The 26,058-nt window shown below is 38.9% G+C and overlaps 2 protein-coding genes across 2 annotated transcripts in view; one reads left to right on the plus strand and one right to left on the minus strand.

Moving 5' to 3' along the window:
• Nucleotides 1–17,019, plus strand: part of LOC139715302 (ribosome biogenesis protein BMS1 homolog) — a 29,085-nt gene extending 12,066 nt beyond the window's left edge. The window contains exons 13-25 of the mRNA XM_071626879.1: nucleotides 212–381; nucleotides 928–1,009; nucleotides 1,465–1,751; nucleotides 2,745–2,831; nucleotides 3,466–3,567; nucleotides 4,086–4,266; nucleotides 5,004–5,062; nucleotides 5,721–5,843; nucleotides 6,471–6,618; nucleotides 7,408–7,583; nucleotides 13,355–13,537; nucleotides 14,665–14,763; nucleotides 16,895–17,019. Of these exons, the coding sequence (XP_071482980.1) occupies nucleotides 212–381; nucleotides 928–1,009; nucleotides 1,465–1,751; nucleotides 2,745–2,831; nucleotides 3,466–3,567; nucleotides 4,086–4,266; nucleotides 5,004–5,062; nucleotides 5,721–5,843; nucleotides 6,471–6,618; nucleotides 7,408–7,583; nucleotides 13,355–13,537; nucleotides 14,665–14,763; nucleotides 16,895–16,993 (1,796 nt within the window). The 3' untranslated portion in view covers nucleotides 16,994–17,019. The remainder of the gene's footprint in view (nucleotides 1–211; nucleotides 382–927; nucleotides 1,010–1,464; nucleotides 1,752–2,744; nucleotides 2,832–3,465; nucleotides 3,568–4,085; nucleotides 4,267–5,003; nucleotides 5,063–5,720; nucleotides 5,844–6,470; nucleotides 6,619–7,407; nucleotides 7,584–13,354; nucleotides 13,538–14,664; nucleotides 14,764–16,894) is intronic.
• Nucleotides 17,020–21,033: 4,014 nt separating this feature from the next.
• On the minus strand, nucleotides 21,034–23,872 carry LOC139715303 (uncharacterized). Its single transcript, XM_071626880.1, has 2 exons — nucleotides 23,688–23,872; nucleotides 21,034–22,204 (listed from the first exon to the last, which is right to left on the minus strand). Exon 2 carries the CDS (start codon nucleotides 22,123–22,125, stop codon nucleotides 21,034–21,036), a length of 1,092 nt encoding a protein of 363 aa, XP_071482981.1. The 5' UTR covers nucleotides 22,126–22,204; nucleotides 23,688–23,872.
• Between the last annotated feature and the right edge of the window lie 2,186 nt (nucleotides 23,873–26,058).

Consider the following 26,058-nt stretch of genomic DNA (forward strand, 5'->3'; position numbering starts at 1 on the left):
AATGTGACATTATAATGATATGACATCTCAGTGTTGCTATCTGTCAGATGATAAAACTATTGATGTAGACTATCATAGCAGAATTGTTATCTTGTGGTTTGAAAGTATGTCCTAGGAATATCAAGGAAAGCCTTCTGTGAGAAAAGTACAAGAAATGAAAGTAAAAAAAGATATCTTTCTATACGTAAATTACAAAACTTTTTCTCTGTAGTGGCTGAGGCGGCATCTTCTGATGATGAAGGAGGAGAGGAACTCGGAGGACTCTTCTCTGTTGCCAAGACGACCGCAGACTCGCGGAAGAAGAAGCTGCGGAAAGGGATGAATGACCTGGACAGTTCAGCCTTCCCCATAGAGGTAGTACAGGACTGGACTTCGCAGGAAGTAAGTCGTAGAAGGAGAGAGTAGTTTAAAAAGAAAAATATTCTAGTCGATCAATGCCAGTAAAATTATGCAAGAGATAATAAGGTTCTAGAATCCTAAAAATCTTTGTTTCCACCTTCACTGTTTTTGGTATCATCCATCGCATTGACATGTAATTTAGATTAGGCAATGAAAACATTGCCTCAAAAAGCTCCTTGGAACTTGCGTTGGAATCTTCGTAAATTTCCTTTTGATATAAGAATTGAGTCTAAAAACTTGCAGTTGTAATATTCACATCAAATTTTAGGGGATTTTAATGACTTTTTAGGGGAGTTGTAGTTGATGTTAGCGTGGGTAGGTGTTTAATGCATAATCTTTTGTTTTGACATGCATTCTATTCGTAAAGTTTGGACACTTCATGTTGAATATACTTGAACTACTTTCTGGTGAAGTAAAGCTACAATATATAGTACATTAGTAGATGCTGCTGGCTTACAGTGTAGTTTAAGACCAGTAAAATGGAATGTTTTCTTCCTTATCTCTGTTTGTTGCCCAATCTTTGTTTAGATAAAGAATCTCATCGCAGACTGTTTTGTGACTGGAAAGTGGGAGGAGGGAGAAGATGCAAAGACTCTCCTTGATCAAGATGGTAAGGATGTCACCTGTAGAGGGCAGTATTTCACAAACTAGAAAGCTAATGGTGACTTTGGCAGCAAAATGGATATATCCTTCAGAGATTTACTAACATGCAGAATTCCATTCCATAGATGCTATTCAAAGACTGCTTTTCAAGTAAAGAAGTTACACTTGTGTCTGAAAAAGATCAGAACTTTTTTCTCCTTGATACAAAAAAAAAATGAATAAATCTTGAAGTAGCAACAAAGTCTAAGCTATTTTGTGTATGTGTGACTAATTAATATAATTAACACTTTTGAATGTAAACTTTTCGACAAACAGAGTGTATTCCGCTCTGTCGTATTTTATTTTTCTGAGTAGTCCAAATAATCAGATGTTAACGTAAAGTCTTTATCCAACTCAAACTCCCAGCAAGGTTTAATGGAGAAGTACAGAAATTAACCGTTCAGTTTTGCTCCACTGTCACAGATGAGCTGTACGGTGACTTTGAGGACCTGGAGACTGGTGAAGTCCACAAGGGGAATCCTGCATCAACAGTCGATGATTCCGATGTCGACGAGAGCAGCGACGAGGGGAATGACGAGGACAATGAAGTGGTGGAGGAGAAGAAGAAGGCCAAGCGAGACATGACCTTGGCCGAGAAACGAGCTGAGAAGAAGCGCAAACTGAAGGAGCTCTTTGACACCGACTACGACAACAAAGGCGGAGAGACGTACTTTGATGAACTGAAGGAGGAGATGAATCAGCAGGCACAGGTGAGGAATCTTTTTTGCCGTGTGTTGATGTGTGCAGAATGGTTTGATAGTTATTTGATAAACAATAGAATGTGTAAGTTTTATAATCATGTGCACAGCGTCATGCATCCAGGATCCTATAACAGTAATTCAACAAGCCAAGTACACATGTAGCAAATATCAAAAGAAACCCCCACCAAAAAACAAAAAACAAACAAACAAACAAACAAGACAGAAAAAACCCAAAACCTTTGTTTTAGACCCAAGTGTAATTCTCCAGCAGGGATATAAGTTTTCTGTTGAAGCTTTTCTTGTGGTTGAACATTGGGGTATTTAGCGGCGGCTGGAATGAAAACAAACTCACGACCAACATATTTCTGAGACGAAGTATCTACTTTTCTTTCATAATTGGCTTTGAAATTTCGTGAAACTGTACATATGGTCCATCTTAACATTTCTGAAAGCCACAAGAAATGTTATTGATGAATTACCTAAAAGAATGGTAGATCAAGGATTTTGAACGCTGACGCTGTGCTGTCTGTACAGTGTACAGTAGGTTCGTACACTGCATGCAAGCATGCACAGCATTCACACTCCAACTCTGCATGTGTAGGCCTATACTGTACAGGCAAGCTGTTTGTTTTCATTCCAGCTACACTATGAGAATTCCTATTCCTAAGAGATCATAGATGTTCATTACCAGGAAATTCATCGAAAGAGATTTATCGTGACGGAATATCCTCTTGTAAACCTTGATTTAAGTGCATGTGATTGAAATTTCTGTGCGCGGATTCCTGTGGATGGTGTACAAGTGAAGATGTGATCATAAACAATATAGAATGAATTTAACATTTTGTATCTTATCTGTCTGTCTCTCTTTCTCTTTATTTGTCTATATGTATGTCTCTCCTTTTCTCTTCACTGTCTTCACTTTCTTCTACTTACCAAATATTTGTGAATTAAAAGGAAAGTTCCCTTCCCCCAACTTATCAGATTTTTCTCTGATTTCACCAGTTAAACCGGAGTGAATTTGCTGACATGGATGACGAAATTCGCACACAGTACGAGGGCTTCAGGGCAGGCATGTATGTTAGGGTGGAGGTAAGTTTATACAAAAAAAAACAGAGAAGAAAAATGAAATTAATGATAAAAAAAAGATAGATTAATGGTAACGGAAAGTGCACTAAAATGAGAATGATCAAGTTTAACAGGAGTCATTTAAAGGAGTGAAATGGGTCAGTAATATTGAAGTAAAACTGGGCAAATGGTTTAAAATGTACAATCATGTAAGATAATAATGCTATGTGCACACTTTAACAATGTCATAGTTATACAGCTATGGTGTCATGTATATGTATTTTGAGTATGTCACTAAGTGAAGATGTATTTCAAGATGAAACCCAGCTACAGGGTTGCACTGTCAGATTTAGGAGATTACCTGCTTCTCAATTCTTGTAAGATCAAATCAGTCTTCTAGTTTTTGAGTCTAGCATTGCCACATCTACTAGAAGATGAGAGTGTCCCATTCTTACTTTGACATGAAAGAAGTTTGGAACCCGTGTGGAGCCTTTGATTTTTCTGTCTTGCCCTGTTCATCAGCTAGAATATTAAATGTTAACAACATAAGTTAAACTTACCTTCATGTGCAATGTAAGACAGGATATTCAGAGATGTGCAGATGCTTGGTATGAATGATTATTTCACAGAGGTGTACTCTTATTCCCCCTCTGCACAGATTTCCAGCATGCCCTGTGAATTTGTGACGAACTTTGACCCGACGTATCCCATCATCCTTGGCGGTCTGCTGAACAGTGAGGAGGCAGTGGGCTACGTACAGGTGAGATGATAGTCCCCCACTTGACACTGTCATCATCTCTGGTATCTGTACTGTGTAGGATGTCAATGGTACTTTGAGGAAGTAGGAGAAATTGTGTTAGTGTATTCCCAAGAGTCTTAGAGACGTGAACTTCACAGGTGTATTACATCAAGCTACGTACTATTTATACCACAAAATATGAATAACCACTTTTGAGCCTGTTTTGATGAAATGTTTTTCTTGTGGAATATTTCTTGAGAATTGTGAATTTCATCATCTATATAATTATAACATTCTTATTATCTGTCTCTTTGTCCTTAGTTGCTGCTCTCTTATGACTCTGCTTCTTATGTTAACCTGTTGAGGACGAGTCTCGAGTATACTCGGGCAAGCATCTATGGAAGTGCGTGTTGTAGCAAAAACAAACCGTCCTCAATGGGTTAATGACTTCTTTCTATTGGTGTTTCTTTTTGTCTGTCTGTCTGTTTGTTTGTCTGTTTGTCTGTTCATCTGCATGTTTCTGTATCTGTTCCTTTCAGATGCGAGTGAAGAAGCACCGGTGGTATTCCAGAATCCTGAAGACAAGGGACCCCCTCATCTTCTCGGTGGGATGGCGCCGCTTCCAGACGATCCCCCTCTACTCCATCCAGGACCACAATGGGCGGAACCGGCTTCTGAAGTACACACCGGAGCACATGCATTGCCAGGCCATCATTTGGGGTAAGTGGAGCAGGAGGGGGGCTGGGTAAAGGGTGTGGTCATTGGGAGGGGGAGGGATGTTGGGTGGGGGGGGGGGGGGGGGAGGGATGTTGGGCAGTGTGCACATCTTATCTGAAATATGCACTGATGCCCAAAAAGACATTAGAATTAGTCAAAGCAAATTCACATCTGAAGATCTATCCATGCTTGATTGAAACAGCATGGGGAATCAATCATAGCTGGAGCGATAGCAAATGTGTCAAAGGCATATGGTGTGATGTGCTATTGGGTCCACGAGATGGCCATCTTGATGACATGGCTATGACATGACATGAATTTTTACTAAATTCTCTGATGTCGTGGAAGCAAAGTGACGAAAATATGTGTGTGTTTTTATTTTTGTTTTTTGATTTTTGGGTTCAGCTAAGTGTTAAAATGTATCTTGAGTTTACTGTGCACTTTTCAGAGTTCAAACATGTTAATAGAAATGATGTGACAATGATATTGTATGTGGGACAAGGGAAGGTTGAGGTTGTTTTGCCATTTTTGTGATAGGATTCATTAAATGTTCTTATTTTATGATTTAAATTGTATGATATAAAACCTTCACCAAGGTCATTTCTCTTAGACATTTTTCCCCCTCTTTGTTTACACATATAGGTTGGCAACATTTGCAGAGCTAATTTTCAGAATTTCATTCTTATTGTTTAATAATTTAATAAAGCTGAGTTGTGATCGGTTTTATGATCATTTTCCAGGTCCAATCACACCACAAGGGACAGGTGTGTTAGCTGTACAGTCTGTTTCTGGGAGAATGGTAAGAACACTGAATCTCATAAAATTTTGCCTTCCGGTACATTTTAAACAAATCAGCAGTAAGCAATGCCTCCTCATTGTTTTTTTCGTCAAAAAATTAGTGTGCAATGTATTTTTGGAGTTGTGTTCCAAAGATCAGTGAGGTGTTATGTATACAAGAAGGAGAGGTGGACAGTAATCATCTTCTCACTACATGTACTTCCAACACATATTTTGACACCAAACTGTTTCTCTGACTTTGACCCACCGAAGGCAAACTGATTTTACTATAACACACATTTTCCATGGACACCTACCTGAGTATGCTGTGGACTTTGATGAGGTTTCATGACAAATTAGCATATAACTGAAATCAATGATACTGTTAACCTTTGAATTACATTCTTTACAAGTGATATAGTGGAAAGAAAGTACTGTAGAAGTTGTTTATTTTGCATACAGATATTTTCTGGAATGACGAGGTCATAGAAATTTTTTGTGAGATGTTTTCGCAATATCACACTGATGCTATGGTTCACTCTGCTGCTTTGGCTGTACGTGACTATAATTTCACATGTTGTTAAATTCACAAAAATTAAACCCTTGCAAAAATAGCACCTCTTACAGCAACACTCAGGAAGACCATTCAAAGGAAAATGTTTAATTGATCTCCTCTGTAGCCTGGATTCAGGATAGCGGCCACTGGAGTGATTTTGGATCTGGACAAGTCCATCAGTATTGTCAAGAAGCTCAAGCTGACAGGCACGCCGCTGAAGATCCACAAGAATACCGCTTTCATTCAGGTGAGTTATGGAACTGTAAAAGATTTAGAGGGATGATACTTGGAAGCAAATTTGGGTCAAATTCACAACTTTTTCTAGATTATTGAAGAAAAGGCATACGTAAAAGGATATGTGATAAAAAGGATATGTTGCCATGATTGCAGTTACTTTAGAAACATTTCATTGGTTACAATCTATCATGGTTTTTAGAGTTATTGTAGTTTGCAAGTTTTCCAAAGTGGTTTACATGCAAAGGGTAAAGCTTAGACAATTATCTGTCACAAAATTCAGCTACACGCTGTACCTTCTCTTGATAATTGATATATAATGCGTGGTTGTAAGCGTGGTTGTAAGTCTGTACTATTATTTGTGAATGTCACTTCTTAACAGTTAAATTAAAGTTATGTGTTGTTTGAATTAAAGTTGTCATTCACTTCTGTTGTGTCTTATCCTTTGAGCATTTGAATGTGAAGTATTATCATAGTTTTTGTTAGTTTTGTATCTAATGTACTTTGCAGTGTTCCAACGATTTGAAGGCAAGCTTGCTACAATCATTGCTTACGATAGCCTAGGGCCCTTTACATCTGTTTTCAATAGATTTGTCTGACAGAGGTTTATTTACCTGAGTTACATGGTTACTCTTTATAGGGAATGTTCAACTCGGCTCTCGAGGTGGTGAAGTTTGAAGGTGCATCCATTCGGACGGTCAGCGGAATCCGCGGTCAGATCAAGAAGCCCCTCAAATCACCACCAGGTGCCTTCAGGGCCACATTTGAAGACAAGATTCTCAGAAGTGGTGAGACTCTTAGGAATTAACTTTTGCTGATGACAGCAAATCCCATGAAAATATACAACATTTATAATGCGTAAATCTGCTTCTATACTTTGCATAGAATTGTAGGTCCATTATTTGGGGGCTTTACAGTGGTAGTACTGAAAAGGGTACCCTGCATACAGACAACCGTCTTTAAAGGTGCTTGGTCCCCGTGTTTTAGTCAAATGCGTACGCAGGCGCACGGCGCAAGTTTCCTATAGAGACCTACACTATCGACTCCTCTTTAGCGCTTACGCTTTGGCCCACTTCCCCAAGTCCGAAGAAGTCTGATTCACTGTAGTCAGTGGTCCGATCACAGTTCGGCTCATGATTCGGCTGAGGGAGATGACAGCTTTAGCAAACTTCTTTTATGATGTCATAATAACAATCATGTTGCACGCACCCTGGCATTACTACAGACTGCGCGATGCGCAGAGAAGACAACGAAGGCAATGTTACTTAGCAACAGCTACGCACTTTACTCTTGATGACAGCTCAACTTCGGTAATCTTCGTATCAATGCTAACGGTGATCGGCAGTATCATCAACAGCGCCCTCTACACTACCGGAACTATGCACCTTTAACCCATTGAAGACTAATCCTGGGTATACTCAAGCAGGTGTCTGTGGTAACATGTGTTATCACAAAATCTGCTTGTTCTCTATGGTTAATTATCATTATTACTCTCTTTTTTTTCCCCCAGGGCTAAAGTATTGTGTAATTTCCATGTTTGTTTTCTGGTGTCGAACTTCTCCCACCCCACCTTGCAGATATCATCTTTGTCCGCACGTGGTACCAAGTGGCAGTGCCAAAGTTCTACAATCCAGTCACCACACTGCTCCTGCCACTGGAAGAGAAGGGCCAGTGGGCCGGCATGCGGACTGTGGGGCAGCTCAGGCATGACGCCAACCTCCCGGTGCCCCGCCAGAAGGACTCGGAATACAAGGTGAGACGGAATAGGGAGTGTTGTTAAAAATATGCCTTCATGTGAGATGATTTGGTTTACAGTTTCTGATAAAGTTTTACATCTTTGCAAATTTCAAGAGTTTCATTCTTTGTGCCTCTGCCACGAAGCGTTGCTGGAGACGTTTTTATTATCATTTTTTCTTTCTTTTTATTTTTTAAAAGAATGGATAATGGAAATATTTCAGTGGTGTGAATCTGCTAATTTCAAAAAACGTTTTGTACCAAAGCTAGTCACAATGCCCAGCCAACTACAATTAATGTAGAGGGAAATCAATGTAAAGTAAAATAAAGTAAATCAATTGCCATGTTTCTGCTGTACCACATAGGCATTCGAAAACAGATTCAACAATTTAGCTCAATATACACTCAGCCAGAAGAGAAAGTAAACACTTTTTCCAGTTAATATTGTTCATAGAAGATTTTGATTAAAATTATTGTGTCATATACCATATTAATGATTATTTAATTGGCTATCGACCTGGCAGGGTTATAAATGGGGAAATTTACGCATGAGTGAACACCTTTGGTTTTGTCCTCCAAGGCAGAAAAGTAAAGATTGCAAAAATTGACATATTGAAATTGATTTGCAAATGTGACCCTGCACCTCAAAACAAACAAAAAGTCGCCAGACATGAATTTTTAGTTAAGACCATATTCTGAAAGAGCAGACTTTAAGCTTTAAAATGATGTATAACTCAAATCAAATGGACTCTCCTAACCTATCTAAATATTTGAAAGAAAGCACAAACTCAGGACGAGACATGAAAACTCGTCACATTGAGGACGAGTTAGGTGATACGCTTGTGGTCATGAGATGACAGTCATCTGTGATCGACAAAGAAAAGAATGTGATATAGGCACCTTGAAGTTATATTGAGCGTGCATGCGAAACCGTATCTGTAACCACTCGACCACGGGTCATCCACGGAAATGGTAAGACAAAAAAACAACAACAATGTATAGATATAACGGGGGGAAAGTCAATGCCCACTCAACTAACGTGGCCGTGTGAACATCTATTGCATTGCTAGACGGAAAAGCGGCCTTGTAACGACTGAGGTCGCTATGCCATTTCTGGCAACTTGGGAAAAATACGTCCCGCAGACATAAAACCTATAATCGGCTGGTTTTGATACCTTGCCTTTAATCACAATTTTCAGTGTAATGACGTCATCAAATTACAAAACAATGACATGGTCTTGAAAGAAAATTGTTCAAAGTACAACACCTCAGTCGTCGTCATTACATACTATGATCGGTTTGACAAAGTCAACCTGCAAAATGTTGCTGCAGTCGAAGCAATGTGGTCTCCAACACACAAAAAAGAGGGATATGGCGTGTGTGTGTGTCTGTGTGTGTGTATAGGTGCGTTTATATACGAACGTGATTTCTACATGGACGAATATGTAATACAAAATTGAAGAAAAAAAAACAGTAAAGTAGCTAATTATTTTGTTTCGTGATCTTGTGGGGTTCGAACCCGCAACCTCACGTCTCTGAGACGTCGCCTTTAACCACTCGGCGACACGTCTCGACGGGAAAATATGGGGAACGTTATGGACTTGAAAGACAGTTGTTCAATATATAACACATTCATCGTACGTTGTCAGTTTGCTATTGACATGACGATCTATCATTTGAATATGAGGCAGGCATTAGTACCTGTATGAAATTATTATAGGCATGGTTATCAAATTGCCCTAAAATATCCTTATAATTGCCTTATTTTTACACACAGTTACGCTATCCCTTTAAACTCGTCACAGTTTAATCAGAATCATTAACATCATACATTAGTACCATATTCAGTTCCATAGCTGATCACGTTTGCTAATCAATTAAGAGTAATTGTCTAGCATGTGTCATATGGCCAACCTGTATACACACGTATATACACACACACAATGCTAAATGTATGTATCAAACATCTGTAACACAGCTTTGAACTAACTATAGGAATTATCGCTGCACTTATCATCCATACTTTTTATCACTATCTGAAACTCCACAAAAACCACTAATTGACAAATAATCATCAATACAGAAGACTGAATACCTTTTTTACAATGTATAGCTTGTTACATGTATAAATCAGCACAAAGTAACCACGACTACATTGTGTTACTGAATTAATATGAACAAATTTCATGTTGTGACAGTATACTATATCAGTTTGAAAAGCCCAACCTGCAAAACTATAATTTTGCAGCAGTCGAAGTAATGCAGTCTCCAACGCAAAACAAAGGTATACTGTGTGAGTGTGTGCGTATAGGTGTGTTTACATGCAAACGTGATTTCTACATGGACGAAGGTGTAGTACTCTATTGAAGAAAAAAAGTAAAAAAAATATATTATTTTCTTTCGTGCTCTTGTGAGGATCGAACCCGTACGTGTGCAACCTCACGTTTCTAAGACGACGCCTCTAACCACTCGACCATACGTCTCGACGAGAAAATTAGAGGAACGTAAGCTTATGTACGTGAAAGATGAATCAGGAATCGTTTGGTCCGCATTCCATTCTCATTTTCAGTTTTAAATTGCAAAATTGTCAACCTCATGAGGAGATTTCAAAGAATAAAATGCATGATTACTGCAGCTTATTGTCACAGCTACAACATAAATAAGTTTCAGAGGAAATGAAGCAAAATCAGCTGAGATAAAGGTGCTTAAACGTTGTCAAGTCAATGCATGGTTTCTAAAAAAATCACCTCCCATAGACATAACACGTAAACTTGTCCGATTTTGCATCTTTACCTTTAAACACAATTTAAAGCATGATGACGTCATCAAATTTCAAAACCATGACATGGACTTGAAAGGCAAATGTTCAAAGTACAACATATCTGAATTTGGGATAATATTGAGCTTAAACAACAGAGATACGAGCAAATGAATGTCAGAAACAGTACCTCAAAAAAATTAATTCCACTTTTTTGATTTCAGATGACGATATGATGACGTCATAATGTAATTATGGAAATAATGATACTTGAAACGTCATGTCCAATTTATATGCTTTTGTAATATGCAATAAAAACATAGGGTCACCTGACGTTTTAAAGAGCTATGGCGAAATAAACAAAGACATGTTTTTTCACTATATTTGCACATAGACGCGCACGCGAAATTTGAACTTTGACGCAAGTGCATTGCTTTGTTATTTGTAGGAATCGATTAGAAATCAATGGATATTGTTGCTCAAAGTATCAGGAATCCAAATCTGTCAAAAAAAGTGTATTTTCATGTTGCTGACGCGCTGTGCGCGCGAAAATGCGCGGACGGACGCGCACGCGCAAAATTGTTTGAAACGCATAAAATTGTCTGAAACTTCGAGATTTCCCATTGGAAAGTTGTTTTGAGCCTTTTAAAATTTTGACGCGCGCTTACGCGCACTTAATGATGTCCTAGGTAATTAGCATCAAAAGAAGTAAGATAGAACGTGACCTGAACTTTATGTCCACAAAAAATGATACAGAAATGACCTTTAGTTATGAAGTTATGATCGATCATGTAACATGGTCCAAAAATCACAAAATGGCGCCTAGACGACGTCATAGATATGTTACTGTCATGAAAACCTTATTGTGGCTAGATATTGTCATGAGACATGTTCCCTGAAAATGTCATGTTATTCCGTAATGTCATTCTTGAGATATTGATGACACAAAATTGTCCAGAAAGAAAGAAGAATAAAAAGAAATAAAGAGAGATTTTGACAATCACAATAGGTGATACGCTGATAGCGTATCACCTAAAAAGTGTGAACTGAGAAAAGAGGCTCTAAAGTACAATGTCTATTCAAGTGCGTAATCTTTACCAAACCGTGCTGGCTGTGCGATGAATGGGACAAAAAACAGGAAGTAAACCACCAGAGTAACAACAATGAAAGGATTATCAAATTAAACTGAAATTAAGCATGCCTCATTAACACATTCTGTCCATAATTAATGCCAACTTTCAAAGCAGTAGCACTATCCTTTCAAAAGTTATTCGAGTTGAAAGTGAAGAGTGTGGACAAGGTTTTTCAGAAATGAAAAAGGGATTCTAAAGACACACCTAATCACACTATTCTACCAAAAATGTTCGAGATAAACTGCTTAAAAAAACATACTTTCCTGCCCGTTTTATGATACCAAATTTTAGCATGATGTAAAGGAAGACCCGCTCTTTCAGAAAATATAAATAAGTTAAGTTCGGCTAGGTTGACCCATTTCACTTATTTTCAGTCCTCACGCAAAATCAATGTGTGCGACTTTATGTTCGTTTTGAGGTGCACGGTCACAAATGTCCTCCAAGATAGCAATAATAACAAAAGACCAATTTAACAACACAATGACAGATATGAATGAAACAGCAGAAATAAGTTTCCGTTCCCTCGTTTCTATTTATATTCTAAAACAAATACAAAGTGGGGAAACTGAAGGTGGAACGTAAGAATTTTCTATCAATTCAAACGTTGACTGACATAAGAAGTAAGCCGCAAAGATGATGAAATCGACAGAATTTCTTCATTTCACCTTTTAATTAAGGAATTTATGAATGCATGAGACAAATTCAAGCACCAAATATTATTTCAAATTTTCTTAATTTGGAATAATGTTTCAAATTTAACCTTCTTTGTTACCATTAATTTTTCTCTTATGTCTTTTGACTATGGATTTGACTGAAGATTCTTCAATTTCCTCCATTACTTTTTGCCTTTATCTTTGGAGGGTTACAAAGACATTATAGAGATCTTGGGTTGATATTTATGAATCAATTTGGAATTTTATTGTATTGAATTTGTCTTTTGTTGTCATTGTTATATGGAAGAGCATACACGCTTGAATAACAACTTGTCAATTTTTGCAATTTTTACTTATGTGCCTTGGAAGAGAAAAGCAAATGTGTTCAATCATGCATAAAGTTTCCCTTTTAATTGACCTGCTAGGTTGATGGCCAATTTAATTGCCTTTAACATGGTATATAAAACACCATTATTAGTCAAATAGTCTATGAGAAAGATGAACTTCAAAAAGTGTTCACTTTCGTTTTTTGCCGAGTGTATAAGGAGCATTCAGTTCATTTGATGAAAGCTAAGGCAGGTCAACTGATCCATCCCACAATTCTGATAAAAAGAAGAAAGATAGTTTTATTGTTTAGGCACCAATGTGATATTGAATCTTTTCCCTCATTAGGATACTCATCAGAGATGGTATCAATGACTCTGATTGGAACTTTGTGCCTGATTCTCTCTAAAGTATATAAATGTAAACATGTTTTTGTTTGCGGTCTTGTCCATATGCTGGTCATATGCTATGTCCAGAATGAATGAGGTGATCTTACACACCCACATTCAACACGCGGAGCTCAAGTGTGGTCACACTTTTGGTGTCAACTTCTGCATTTCCGGTTATGTGGAGTTACTGTGCAACAAGCATGGGCAGAGCATTATATTACATTTAGTTTTCCCCTCTTTACCATGACTAAAATGTTGTCTCTTCACAACAGAAATGCACTCTCAGTGCTTATAGCTTCATATTTCTTTTCCCAACATGTAACAATTGCTTAGAAAATCTACAAAACTATGGTAGTTTAGAAATAAATCTAAGTTTTTCATGTATGATCAAACAGACCTCACACTGTGCACCCCCACAATGTTGTCAACACATTGTTACAGAAATTGAATAATGCTGCTGCTGTTTTTAGTTTTTACAGTTATATGTGATAGGGAGAATTATTCTGTTTTGGATGTTTGTGTTCTTCATCCAGACGATTGAGAGGAAGACGAGGCGTTTCAATCGACTGGTGGTCCCTAAGGGATTGCAAAAAGAGCTACCTTTCAAGGAGAGGTGTAAGCAGGTGGGACTCCAGAAGACCATCAGGAGGGGCAAACAGGGCAAGACTTCGATACGAGGGGCGCGGGCCGTGATCAGGGAGCCCCATGAACGGAAGGTCAGTACAGGACTATGACAGGGGGTTGTTTGTCGAGTGCAGAGGTGTAGTAAAGCATCCCAGTGGTAAAGTGAAGCTAAGGATAGCAATCTTTGTGATCCATTTTTGCTTCATTCCCTTTCACAGACCTCCCAACCATTCTAAATTTGAATGAAAGAATCTAGATTTTAACCATTCTAAGCTCTCTTTTTTTTCAGTAGGATTTTAATATTTTTCTTGATAATTTGACTACACACTCTTATGGGAACTACTCTTTCTTTCCCGGTTTTGAGCCAAATCATCCCTATTTTTCAGTCAGAAAGATTAGGATTTCTGCTTTTGCTCAATTATTCCCTACTCAATTTTTGGAAAAACTTCAGTAAATAATCATGTCTCAATATCAAAATGACTCAGTATATCAAGTTTTTATCATGTAGCAGCACTATTTTGTAGTGGACAGGGCATCGGTCTGTTTACATGATACTCTACCTTCAAATCCTAGCCCATGCATTCATCCCTCTACAAGATTTTTTTTCCCCCACCATGTCTCGTTTGAACTAGGTATGAATATGGAGGTCTTTGGCAAAACTCAGATCAGTCATAGCAGAGCTATTTTGGGAGAGAAATGTTGATGCTGAAGAGGATACCGTAAAAGTGGAAATTTTCATGCTGTGGAAATTTTCGTGCATTTCATGCAAGCAGAAACTAGCACGAAAATAGAAGCACAGAAATATTTCTATTTGTCACAGTATTATACATTTAATACCACTGAGTAATGTCTTGAATCCTTGGAATTATAAACACAAAAAATGTGTGTTCCTCAGTCTACTACACGTAATTACTTGTGTGAAAGTATTACAGTACCTGTCTATATAATGAAACCATTTTGATTTTGCCTATTATCAGTACACAAGTCATTTAAGACAACATTCTTGTACATACACATGTACCTAGGTTTCGGGATTGCTCCCTTATAGAGTCCGTTTTTGATAGCTAGTACAAATAATTCCTTCTTTCCCCTAAATAACACAGGTGATAAAAGTGAGGAGATGTGTATTAGAAAAAAAAAATGATGCATGGAGTAATGTTGATCATCCAGGATCATCAGGGTTCTCATGCTTCTCACCACTCTTGTTCCCTTCTCACAGGTTGTGGAGCTGATGAATCAACTGGGCACACTGTACAAGGAAAAGCAGAGAAGGGAACGACAGGCCATGGTGTCCAGAGTGGAAGTGCACAGGAAAAAGGTGTGTTGGACTTTTTCGCTATTTTTCTTGAAGTTTGTTTGGGTTTCTTTTTCTTTGTCAGTGGATATAGTGTCATTGGAGTGGTCATGGTGCTTGTTTGTTTTACATAGAAATGAAGAGTTTAATTGCAGAACGAGTGAACTCCATTTCTTGGTAATTTGGAATATTTACAATCAAAGCTGCTAAAAACAAACAAAAAAACAAAAACAAAACAAAAACATGTAAGAAAGATGTGGACTACGTGTAATCATAACTTCAAGAATGTTCCTTGTTATGGAACAAGTGAGGTATCACTGAAAAAGATTTATTTTGCTTTAGCTGATGATGGACTCACTGTAAAATGTTTTAAAATGTCAGCAAATATGTTCATGGAAGCGTACATTCATCAGTAACACTCGACTTCATTTGAGATTCTTTGGCTGTGTGTGTACATAAATACAAGATCATTGATAAAACTGTATATGATTTGTTACGGGGATTCTCAATAATGTATCCGAGTAGGGTCAGCTGTCCCACTCCATGGTATCCCCATTCTACCAAGTCCTTAAAGGGGAAATCCAGTTCAAATATAAGTTAGTCTGATAAAAAGAGTAAAATCTTACAAGTTCAATGGGAAAAATTGACTGAAATTGGATGAAAAATAAGGAAGTTATGACATTTTGAAGTTTTGCTATTTTCTGCAAAACAGTTCTTGTACAGTGGATATGAATATGCAAATGAGTGAGCTAACCATGTCATAACCTCACAGTTTTCCATTGATCCTGTACAAGAAATGATGCAAAATCAATGTTTATGTCATTGAAATCTAAAACATGATATTATTCCTGATTGAATAACGTCAGAATAGTGAACAATTGGATATACCAGGATTTGAGCCTCGGGCATAATTACGTTTGAATGAAACACTGGAAATTTCAAAATTGTATGTGTACAAACTCCATGGCAAGTTGTGAGGGTATGACATGCTCACTTTGCCATTTGCATATTCATATTGACCATTCAAGAACTGTTTCCTGAAAAATTAGCGAATCTTCAAAATGTCATAATTTCCTTATTTTTCACCCGATTTTGATCAGACTTTTACTGTTGAACTCATAATACAGTTAAACTCACATAAGTCGATCTTCTCGGGACTGAGCAAAACACATCGACTTAGGCGATTTTCGGCTTGTGCGTAAGTCGAAAAAAAATCGACTTAAAGTTACACCACACGTACATTATGTATAATGTACATGTATCTTGTCTACTCTGGAGCCGAGAGCTGAGAGGTGCGCCGCAGCACAGGTCGCCCGGCAGGGCCGTGGCTAACTTTGCATGGACAGTGCATTAGTATTGGCACAGGTCCGATTACTTTACACCCTTGTTAAACCTTGGGGAAGTGAATATGAACCATATTTGCGCAGTGATTGATTCCAGTTTACCATACCGTGGCTTGAAATGCGTGTAGAGGTGTAATTCTGATTTACCTGTGCCCGTAACTTTCCCCCTACTTTCCGCTTTGAAAACTCAGCAGCTTCATCCATACCATTCCACTGCACAGCGCAGACTGCAAACATACACAGACTATACACAGCCCAGTCGCTGTACGCACAACTATATACACAACCCAGTCGCTGTACGTACGTAGCGTGACAGGGCTGTACAACTTGTACCAGCGGACCTCCAAACACGAAGAGAGTTCAACGATCGCATGCGATCGCTTTGAATTTTGACACTTTAGATCATTTTTTTTGTCACCTGTCTGGTCGGGCTAGGTCCTATGTAAACAAAAACTGGCGTCTCCTGATTTTGACAGTGGTTTATTACACAATAAAATCTTATTCGACTTAGGCACAGTGAATTCAATGGTTTTTCCGTGAAAGTGTTCTTGGAATTTCATCGACTTAGGCGAGTATTCGACTTACAAAATTCGACTTGTGAATGAATTAATACACGTAAGTCAATGGGGAAAAATCAGGACTTTTTAAAATCATCGACTTGCGCGATTATTCGACATATGCGACATCGACTTAGGCGAGTTTAACTGTAATTTACTCTTTCTTATCAGACTAACTTATGTGTGGACTGGATTTACCCTTTAAGTGCTATGAGCAGAAGCTGTGACTATTATTTCTATTCACTCGTCTTATAGATGTCTGTCATGGAAGCCCAGAGGCAAGAAAGGCAGAAGAAGGCAAAGCGAGAAGTCTACAAACTCATGGGTCAGATGCAGAAGAAGAAGAGCAAGTGAAACTAGATATAAAAATGTATCCCACGATTGTGCCTTTAAAAATGCCGTCTCTGCTTACATTGAATGAGCAACCTACAGGGGACAGAGATGTTTGACGGTGCATCAACTCCCAACAAAAGCTGCTTGCATCTAACTTGAGAACAGAGAATTTCAAACATTCTTTTGTGTGCTTTTTGTCTGGTATCAATAGACGTCCCTGACATTCTATGTACACATTGAGTTTGCTTTAACTGTGGACTTTGCATGTTTGTTATTCCAGCGCATGACAAAGGTTAAGGGTATATTGTAAATCACGATTCAATGCAAGTATTCTATTTAAAGTTATCTGTGAGAAATCCACATACATGACAGATGTACAATGGGTTCAGAGTTTGGCTCCAAATAAAGGTAGGCTATGTTTCTGGAGAAAGAACAGCATGTAGACTTTTACTTGTGGTCGCAACACATAGATTTGCAATTGCCAAGGTATGTTACAAAATTGATCTGACAGCCATTCCATCTTATAGATAATGTTATGATATTCTCTGCAGGATAAAGGTACAAAATTAGATCAATTCATCTGGACTTGCTGCTTTAATTCCGAGAACAGTTTCACGTCCGACCCTGGACGCTTCATCAGCTCATCCTGTACTCCCAAGTTTGTTTGGGTTTTTTTTCAGTTCTTTTTAAAGATTGGTTTTGTTTGTCATTTTTGTTTTGTTTAGTATTGTTTTTCATGTTTTGTTTTTGTTTTAGCTAATTTTTGCTCAATAATGTAGGAGCAGAACTTTGATAATTGGTGATACAAAACTAATGAAAACTACTGAAATCGGCAGGATGACGTTAAAGCACCTTTGTGCTAGACTTTCATCGTGACAGCTCAGATTTAGCCCTTTGAGCGTAAACATGCGTTGTAAGAACCTACATCTGACACAGTGGATTTGAAATGCATTGTCATGATTAACACTGTAAGCCATCCAAAGTGCCATTTGTGAATCCACCCATTAAAGTGAAGGTTTCAGTTCTTTGATGATGTGACTGCTAATGACCCAGACTCATCAAGCTTCTTTAGGAGGCCATAAATCATGTGAAGTTTACAACCTTAATGTGGAAAGTCATCTCTGGAGAGAAATTACAAAGGTTAAAAAATAATTGAGTTAGACTGTTGAAGACTTGTCTGGAGTATACTCTGGCAGGAGTCTATGGGAAATGTGTGCTGTAACAAAATCAGTACGTCCTCAATGGTTAATAGACTTTCTGCTTGATGTGTTCTAAAAATGAAATGTGACCGTGCATCACAAAACGAACAAAAAGTCCCACCACTTGATTTTACGTGAGGACTCAAAAAAGGTGAAATGGGTCAACCTAGTCAATCTTGAGTTTTTCATATTTTCTGAAAGAGCTATCCTTATTCTACATTATCCTTTAGTTTGGGATCACAACATCAATGGGAAAGTGTGTTTTGAGTAGTTTTTCTTCATTTTCACACATTGGCAATAATGTACCTCTTTCATTTTAGATTCAGTATCCAACTGCTTGAATATGTATGTTTTGAGTCAGACAAAACGAAAAAAAGAAGAGTTTAAGATAGTGAATAAGAAGACAGTATCTCAGATGCTTGACTTTTTAAACAATGTCTAATGTATATTACACAATAGGGATGTACTGTGGTATAGTGCATGAATCCTCTTTAAATTGAAGGTCCCAAGTTCAAATCCCACCACATGCTAAAGACATCCCTGGACGAGATGTTTTTACATATGAATGATGTGTCGTGGCCCTGATGTAATATTGGGTACTTAGCAATGCTGAGGTAATCATAATGGCAGGACCTTCTTGAAGACAAATGCTAATGTTGTTGTTGTTTCTATTATAATTGTTACTATTGTTATTATTATTATTATTATATATATATATATATATATATATATATATATATATATATATATATATATATATACACATGTGTGTGTGTGTGTGCATAGTATTATTTTATTTTTATTATTATCATTACTATTGTTATTATTATTTTTTTATTATCATTATCATTATAAGGATGCAGAAAAATTAAGAATTATGACAAAGATTTTCCTGTCATGACACACATGTCCGGTGGCAATGTCTTCCGTCTGTAATGTAAAGTTCTTGACACCAATAAAATGAAAGCTTGAAATCTGTAAAATATCACATCGATGATATCTTGTGGTATTTGTATTTTCATTGAATGAAGCTGTGATATGAGACAAGAATTGTGAAATTTCAGAAACTTTTGAGTATACATTGCCTGAATGCATGTGAATTTTTTTTTTTATTTGCTGTTCAAACTACACTGTAGTAATGCCACTGCCCCAGTGGGACAGGGTGGAGCCAAAGTGTAACAAAATAGGTAATAAATGACTATGATCTTTAATCTTTTGTTTCCATATCCCTTAGAGTAGTAACACCCTAAAGAATACTCCTGAGGGTTATATCTTTTGTTTATTGACGTTATTCTTTTATTTATTGATTTCGTGATTTAATCACATACATATACATTTTATACGTGTGGAGGAGGATGCAAAGGTCATTGACCTGACAAGGCTGCTCCCCGATAGAATACAAGAATGTCACGGTTATGTCGAAAAGTGAAATAAAACTAAACAAAACAACGCAAAGAAAATGACTTGATATATACCAGCAGTTATGATACATTGTATAGACTGATTGCAGGAAGACTGGATTACAAGTAAATACACTGTAAATGTACAATATGTTATGCTTGGTCAATGTTTTATCTTGAATGTAGACAAAGAATCATATTGCTTTTATAATACATGTAGGTTTTGGGAGACTTTTCTCATTACAAAATGTACGAGCACACTTCTGAAGAATTAAAATCCAGTTATGAAATAACACGATGCACAGTTCACCCCCAAACAAAGTCATATTACATCGCAACAAGTATTAAACTGTGTAGGGCCTACGTGGCGAGATCAAAGATTGTCAAGTCTAACAAAAGTTCTGAAGGTGGGATGTGGTTAATCTTTTTCATAGCAGCAATTGCCTTACGTTTTTTTTTTACACATATAGCATCAAATTTGTTCATTCCACATTGAATTTTCATCAGTCAAGCACCTATGGATTTCATGAATAATTTAGATCTAAATTGATTTTACAATTGTTTATACGTAGACCCTACAATGTACATCAAATTCTTGTTACAAATAGACTTTACACTGCCTTAAAAAAAGCAAAGCATTAAAGCAATCAGTAATCAAACAAAGTATTTTATTGAAAATTTAAGGATCAATAGCGTCACTTTTGACGCATGAAATAAGCTACCATTGCATCTGCAGTGATATCAACAAACTGCAAATTATTCGAACACGTATATTACTGTACATGTGAAAGTCAAATCTTTTTAAATGACGTCATAAAGATGATGCTTAGGGCATCGCGTTGAAGTGTGACATAAAAATGCTAAAAGATATGCGATGGCAGTCTCTTCATGAACGACGAGCCCACAGCAGGGTCACCATGTTGTACAAAATTGTCCGTGGATTTATCGCTATTCCAGCTGCACTACCTTTCTTCCGACCAAACCAGAGGACATCACCTTTAGTTGAAACAACAACACTGCGGAATCATCTCCTACCAGCACAACTTCTTTCCTGGCGTCATCTGCCTGTGGAATGCTTCACCCACAACAGTGGTTTCGGCTCAGTCGATTGACTCTTGATCTTTCCGGAGACGCCCAGCCCCACCACCTGTCCTTCATTGGCCTTATTCAGTGGAGATGCTTTATACTTGCACTTAGTTTAGTTCGTGTTATTCTGCACCCAATTTCTCGTGATTCGCGACATCACCAATGTACGACAATACTCTACAAAAAGGAATGTACAGTAGCGGAAGAAGAAGAAGAAGAGGAGGAGGAGGAGGAGAAGAGAAGAAGAAGAAGAAGGAGATGAGAAGAGAAAAAGAAGAACCGGATGGCCTACTGAACAGTAATGAGTTAAACTATAATACACAAAGAGAGAGAGAGAGAGAGAGAGAGAGAGAGAGAGAGAGAGAGAGAGGAAAGATTAGAAGTAATTTGCCAAGTCATCAAGATCCATCTCCTCCATGATAACTTCTCGATTCTGATTATCATTGTACGGTTCATATTGATCAACGTGGCGTGATGGTTGATTAGCACGTATGTCCTCACCAGTCTCATTTTCCCGCCAGTCATAGCCGGCGGCGTCATCATAGTGGGACTCGTCGACCCGTCCGCTACCAGCTCGTACGGATTCCTCGTGCGGGACGTTCGCATAAAGAGTCTCAGAAGCCGGTATTTCTTGGTATACTGAATTCGCAATGTCTTCGTTGTCGGCGAGTTGAGGTTGTTGGTTGTTGTTGTCTTCATGCTCCTCCTCGTCCGGGATGGCATTCCCGGATAACTTCTGCAGCTCCGTGAGGATATCGTCCTGGTCCGCCACCGGCTTATCGTCTGGGCGTTTGAGTGCTGCAATGGCGGCGGCGTTCCAGTCTTCTGCAATGCTGCCCTCTTCGTCGCTCCGGATGAACCCAAAGTTGTGGATTCCCGCGTCGTCTTTCTTCGCCAAGTCCGCCTGCCCATCGTCGCTTTCATCCAGGGCGTCCAGGGAGAAGGTTCGCTTCTCCGCCCGGGGCCAAATGAACTCGATGATCCTCGCAACAAGGAGGGCGAATACGAGCCAGAGTGTGCAGACAACAGCAAATTGAGACTTAGTAGTCCATGGGTCGTACAGTGTCAAAATGTTGGTACAGTTTTCAAACAAAATGTATAACTCTGTAGTTTCGTTCGTGATGATGAGCATAGTTTCGTTCATGATGGGTATAATGCAGCTCTCATAGCGCGTCCAAGGCTCAGTGTCCTTGACTGTATAACTGTTCGCAGTACCGTTCACTTCTACTCTCTCAAGCAATGTCCTGAAGGAACCTACAGTGTAGGTGGAGATGTTGAAACCAGCGGGTTCTCCCTCATCGCCGTCCTCCAAGTAGTCCCAGGCCCACTCGAGGGTGAAGGTGGTCGTACCGATGTTAGTGACATTGAGTTCCGAGATAAGATAGAAGGCTGTCACAGAGGATGAGTTGAATAGAAGGCACATGCTGACAAAGACCCCGACACACAGGATGCCGTTGAGGGACGACATCTTGAGATCGAACTTAGCGGCTGCCGTCCAAAAATTGTTTCTTTAATATCAGGACCCCTATTTCTTGAATCCGTGAGACCTACAGATAATAAGAACAAAACAGTATCACCAGTGATTGTATGATTTCCCATGTTTTCCCTTATTAAACTCTGTGTACAACAGGCTCTAGTATGATAGGACTCTGGTTGCTAGATTATTCAGGACTGCCGGTACAGTAAAGGATTGACTTTAATGTCAAGGATTCTCTGCAATAGATCTATTCTTGTCCGATATCATCGAAAATAGAAATTCAGGGTAGGCACCCTATACACTTAAGTTCAAGGCACCAATGAGGGACTTAAAATGTGTTTGTGTGTGTGTGTGTGTGTGTGTGTGTGTTTTGTAAATTCCCGTGTGTCATTGGTCTATAAGGTGTCTTCTGATGAATGTTTCATGATCGTGCCAAATCTTTTATGCTACTATTTATGCCTGTGTGGCTTATATGTCTTAACCTTGTTATGGCGTCTGCTTAGGACTACTCACTGCTACTCATGAACTACCCCCTATTTCTATAAAAACACAGAAAACCTACTTTGGAAGAACAATTATATAAGCCCAACGCCCAAGTCGTACCATCAAGGTATGGTGGATATGTGTGACTGAGAAAGAAGTATTGGTAGAAATAATTAACCTAATGATACTTTGATAATCATATAATTATGTGAAATATGTTTCTGTAATTTGAGTCATTGCGCACCGCAAATTTCCTGGCCTAATGAATTGCTGCCGCAAGGCTGAATAAGGTCAAACATCAATTATTTGAAGCAATGGACTGACAATCAAGCTCCCTTTCCGTATCCCACCTCAATTTACAACATCAATTGTGACTAGACATCTGTGCGTTATTCCAAGAAAATCCGATTTGCGTTTGATCATGGCGAAGCCCCATTTATTCTTGAAGTTGGATGGTGTAACATCCGCTGATCTCTACACCATAATCTACAGCGCCAAAGAGTGTAGACAATGGTCGAGATTAGGGTCTGTAACAGTCCGCATTAAAGGACAATACGTTGTCGCCATTTTTGTCTGGTGAGCTCTGATCAGGTGTTAGAGACGGAGGTATTAATAGTTAAGAACAGATTATGTTTCCGAGAAATTTCTCGTCGTTCTTCATTCCATACTTAGTTCCTGATAGCTGTGCTGTCGATAGACATAATGATACGACAGTGGTTGATTTCATGTCATCTGACGTAAAACAAACACAAAAATATAAAAAAACAACAGCCCTGGAATGACGTACACTATACATACATTGTGAACAACGGTCAAATCTGCTAGAAGACAGACATCTAACGGCGTTGCTGGTAGAGATAAATGGTAATTGATAATCTCTTGACAACTTTTCGAGCTTGGTTCGAGTTACCCTCCCCTCCCCCCCCCCCCCCCCACACACACACACACGCACACGCCAAACCCTTTCAAAAACAAGTCGACTGTCCATCAACGAAACGAGTATGGATTGAAATCGTGAATAATTTGTTACAGCATCTGAAAATATTGAGGTCATATCAATCTTGCCTTACCAGATGTCACCTCCAGCTCGTCGACATTGCTCAGAGAAGCGCTGTATCACAATATTGTTCCCTTTATTATATTGTCTCTTCTGTGAGAAACAGAAAATTAAAAGAAACGTGTGAAGGCAGAGAAGGCTGTAGGTTTGTATTGCAACGCTCACTTGAATAACTCCACCTTGAATACCAAAGCATTTTGTGCGTGCGCAATGGAAGATACTGTAGACTAATGTCTAATTACTCTTCGAACGAAACCGGACACGCAGTTTATATTCTGTTTGCATAATGCCGTACGGCTTGTCCAAGGTTCAAGATATGACAAGATAACAGTATTATCTTAGGTCAGAGTTTATCGCACAGGACCGCAAACATTATTGTGTCTATACCTGACAAATATGGAAATGAGCTGATCGATTGCCGAGAAGTCGTTTCAATTAGTTTAGGGTAATGCAGATATCCGGGGACAGATATCAGAGATAGATGCTTGCAAAGCTTGTACGCCATCACGTGAAAATTACACCGGGAATAAAGGGGGAAGTCCCAAAGAAAGGAATGCCTCTTTTATCATCAACCATAATTCACTGAGACAACAAATCTATTCCTTCACGGCATGATCCTTAAATCAGGTCGGCAGGAAATCTCTTTCTCATCTTTCCCTTGTAAATTCATATCAACTTGTTGTCTTTAAACAATCCATTCGTGTCTTGCTATTATATTGATGTTTTCAAAGTGTACGAGGAGCCTCAGAGAGAAGAGAGAAAAAAAACCCACAACAACAACAAGAGGTAGCATAGCCGGAATATTCTCAGCTGCATTCCCCCTCCAAAAAACCAACACCCAACAAAAAAAAATCATAGACGTGGAACGAAAACGAGAGCCTAGTTTTTGAGTTAACCTGTTCCATACTGAATTCTGAAATCCCCATAGACAAGCCACCAGGCTCCCATATGGAACGGGTCAACTCGATTAGATTTGCGGTAATACCGCACGTTTTCGTTATACCCTCATAGGGAACGTTTACATATCAGTGTTTTACGCTGATCTTCAAGGGGGCCTCTTCGAATAGTCAACGGGATCATGTCACCGAGAAGATGACATATCGAGACCAGTGAACCAGCCCACTGATCTCTGTTGGAGGTATCTGGATATCTCATTGGAACATTTGCGCTGTACAAGAAAGTGAAGCCGTGGTGGCGCCGCCGTCTGTTAAATACCAGGCACACAACTCTACAGTATGCCCCCCCCCCCCCTCCCCAATACCATCGGATTTTTTGCATTAGTAACTTCAGTGTGATTGACTGTCTGTATGCTATTTCAGGGTCTAAAATATATAACGTCATCTTACCTACATTTCGCAGAAAACCCCATTCAATTTGGTTAAGTGGTCACAGAGAAATGCGAATCGTTGTAAAGCATGTCGTTGATGTGATTCTTCCAAGTTTACCACTTGGATGCTCTTGGAACTGCATGTCTGAACACAATGGACAGAACAGTGATTCCTGACATGCTCTGCAAAAAATATCCTCATTTCTCTTTGACCACTGAAGCAAATTGAATGGGATTTTCTGTAAGATGTGGGTAATAAGTCATAGTTTCGTACCCTGAAATTGTATTTGGATTGATTCTCTATTTTTAAAGTTGTCATTGCGGAGGGTTCCGTTGTATTTTTTTTTTTTTGGGGGGGGGGGGGGGGGACATACGGTATGGGGATTTGCATACACGCATTTTCCAGTAGAGACTGTCACCGTCATGTGATGACTCGAGTGCGATGCGCGTGGTAAGATGGCGGCGCCGTGGCTTCAAAGCGGCTGTAACAGTGTAAGGGCCTGTGGGATATCCAGATACATTTGTACCTCCTTTAGAGATCAGTGAACCAGCCGGTTTTGGGTCTGAGAAGCCGAGGAGTCTGAAGAGTCTGAACTCTCGACTGTTCGACTTCTCGGGTCAAAGAAGGCAAGAAGGCGAGAAGGGAGACCTTACCAACTCGACCTTCACCCTTGATAGGGATCATTAAGCCGCCAGGCGAGATGAGATCTCGTCTTCTTGCCTTTAATTTTCGTTACTGCAGGGGGCGTTGTGTGTTGTTCAGCCTTGAAAAGAATGTCCGGTATTAAGAACACCGAATTTCGTCGATTTCGTTCGGTCCGTTGGTTTATTCCTATTTCTCCCTCTGTAGGGTGTATCCATCAGGGAGATTTAAGATCTCTCTTCCACCTCCCTGGTGTATCCTAAATGTATATGTATCATGAACGCTCTGGTCGGCATTACCACCTGATCACAACCGCGACAACGGCTGATAACAAACTAGTGAGGGGTAAAGCTTATTGTCCCTAATAATGTTTTATTGGCCGTTGCAAAGATTTCGAAATGAAGTGCATAATAA

Source organism: Diadema antillarum, unplaced genomic scaffold (assembly GCF_040938485.1).
Source record: "Diadema antillarum isolate AM-2024a unplaced genomic scaffold, OU_Dant_1.0 seq00003229_RagTag, whole genome shotgun sequence".
Lineage (NCBI taxonomy): Eukaryota > Metazoa > Echinodermata > Echinoidea > Diadematoida > Diadematidae > Diadema > Diadema antillarum.